This window comes from Frankliniella occidentalis, unplaced genomic scaffold (assembly GCF_000697945.3).
Source record: "Frankliniella occidentalis isolate FOCC.00 unplaced genomic scaffold, Focc_3.1 Scaffold222, whole genome shotgun sequence".
Lineage (NCBI taxonomy): Eukaryota > Metazoa > Arthropoda > Insecta > Thysanoptera > Thripidae > Frankliniella > Frankliniella occidentalis.
Window position 1 is genome coordinate 134279 of NW_026267348.1, and position 2645 is coordinate 136923.

General features: G+C 49.0%; 1 protein-coding gene across 1 annotated transcript; it reads left to right on the forward strand.

Annotated features, from left to right (window-relative positions):
* Positions 1–459: 459 nt before the first annotated feature.
* On the forward strand, positions 460–969 carry LOC113214186 (KRAB-A domain-containing protein 2-like). Its single transcript, XM_026433475.2, has one exon. The coding sequence runs from the start codon at positions 460–462 to the stop codon at positions 967–969; it is 510 nt and encodes a 169-aa protein (XP_026289260.1).
* The last annotated feature ends 1676 nt before the right edge of the window (positions 970–2645 follow it).

Below are 2645 nucleotides of genomic sequence, written 5' to 3' on the forward strand. Positions count from 1 at the left end.
GTGCGCACGGTTTAACTACACGGACCCTCGATCTACGCACTTACACCCGCGCGAACCGCTGAGTATAGTCGCCCAACGGTAACAGTCGATTTGCCTCTAGCTCTTGTGAACTTTAGCTCTTGCGACGACAAGCTCTTGTGAACTCTAGCTCTTGCGACGCCTAGCTCTTGTGGATCCTAGCTGTTGTGGCTCTAGCTCTTGTGAATCCTAGCTCTTGTGAAGGCCGTCGGTCAAAATGTGCAGCAACAAGGCACCGGCACAGTGCGGCTAAAGTGGTTCAATTGTAGGGGTGGAGGTAGGTGGGGTGGGTATGAGAGGGAAGTCCTCCACCCGCGAAGGGAGGGACGCAAGGGACTAGCGCTCCTCGCGGCCACAACTTGCATCTGTCATCCCCATTGTTGAGGCCGGTTGCCCGGCTTAGTTTAGTCTGTTTGGTGCAGTGGAGCAGTTGTGTTGAAAATGGCAGAAATGGCAGACCTCGCCGAACTGCCGCCAAACCGTGCAAAATTTGAGGAACGACTTCTGGCGATAACCACCAAGAAAGCAGGCAATGCGAAGTACCTCAGCGAGGAGAAATATCTAGAGGTAATCAAAGAAGTGAAGGGGGCATTGGAGAAAGAAGGGAAGGGGCTGATCAAGAAGGAGCGCGACCGCCTCAAGAAGTACGCCGCGAAAACGATGGGAGCAGAGGAGTACCTGGTGAAACACGGAGACCACAAGAATTATTTCGTGAATAATGAGCGGATGTACGACGCCCTCCTCGAAGTACACTTGCAAGTAAGTCATGGTGGCAAAAACCGCATGTTGCCAATTATTAGGAAGAAGTACAGCAACGTATCCCAAGAGGCCACCTTCCTCTTCCTGTCCCTTTGCGGCATTTACCTAGCCAAGAAAAAACCTAAGAAGAGGGGCATTGTCGTGAAACCTCTGGTGTTCGAAGAAATGAACCAAAGATGCCAAGTAGATTAAGTCGACATGCAGAGCCACACCGACGGCGAGTACAAGTTTATCTTCGTTTACCAAGAGCACGTGACTAAATTCGTGTTACTGCGTCCGATGAAGAGGAAGACTGCAGAAGAGGTAGCCGACAACCTACTGGACGCTTTAAGCATCTTCGATGCGCCGTCGATGCTGCAGTCGGACAATGGGAGCGAATTCGGCAATCTGATTATAGAAATGACGGTATGTAATCTCCTACTCGACCTTATTCGTGACCTTAACTGTCTGTCTTAACATTTTTAGGCCAAGTGGGATGAGGTCAAAATCGTCTACGGCAAACCACGGCACAGCCAGTCCCAGGGCTCCGTCGACGGGCCAACCAGGACGTGCAGGATATGCTTACGGCCTGGATGATGCAGCACCGGTCCAGGACGTGGGCCGAGGGACTTCGCTTCGTACGGTGACGTGACGAAGTTTTCAGGTTCGTTAATAAGATATCGTGTTAGTATTTCAAAATTATGAACATGAACTTCTATTTTCATAGATAAACACTAAATAGCATTCTTAAAGTAGTTAGGCTGTATTCGGGGCCACTGAGCTACAGGGTTCAAAGTATATTCAAATTATTCCTTGTGAAATGAACTACGCGTTAAGCTCTATAAAATTACACTTCCATAATGTCATTTACGAATTAAAATTAATCTAAAATTGACCGTTTTTATATGGGCTCTTATGGGAGATGCATGGTTTATTTGACCGTAAACGCAAATGCGCCGGTCAAATAATCGGAGATGGCATTCATTAGACGCAGAATTTTATTCTGCGTCGATCTTTGCAAAGAAAAGTGGATGTTTATGATGTAATAAGAAAGATATTAACGAAAAACTGCCCAAAACTAGCAAGATGGCCGCCGGTCTGTAGTCGTCTGCTTGGACGGCAGGAAAAGCGGCAATTCAAATCACGATACCCTTTTCTGTAAATTGCTTAAATTACTGATTCTTTTGGGGTTATTATACTTAGGATATAGTTTTTAGTCCCGTTTAGAACTGTGAGATACTCAAAATCTGTTTTAACATTCATTATTTGCATTTTAATGACAAGTTGGATCTTGTCACGCGTCCAGCCTCGGAGCGCCTGCCAGTTAGGCCACCATTTCTCCTTCCATGCTCCCCGGCGCGACGTGTGGCCTACCCGCCCCTGTCGGCGTCCGGGAGGAAATCGGCTTCGCCGTCGAGGCGAGCCGAACCCGCTCGAGCCGGCGAGGTGGCAGGTGTTTCGTGGGTCAAGTGTCAGACGGTTTGAGGTGGTCGCCGATGCCAGTTCGAGGAAGAAGTTTCTGTCTGTCTGTCTGTGCTCTTTCACCATGTGCTTGGCGATGTGCTCGTCCACGCCGCTCTACAGCCCTGCGGGTGCGTCAAGATTCCAACAGTAAAAAGGTCAACTTATCTCTGGCAACTATTTCAACACTATTTATCTCCTTCCATAGGGCTTTTTGGACTGGGTGACCAGCTACCAACCATGGGCTGGACTCCTCTAGAAGGCCGCCCCATGCCTCGATGCCATGCCCTTGACCTTTTCGACCTCTGACCACCTGCTGACCAGGTCCACCATGGACTCCACCACCAAGAACATGTACTCCACGAGTAACCCCTTTTGGTTCCCTCCTCAGCGTTTACCACCATGAGCACCGCTATATCTTGCATTTT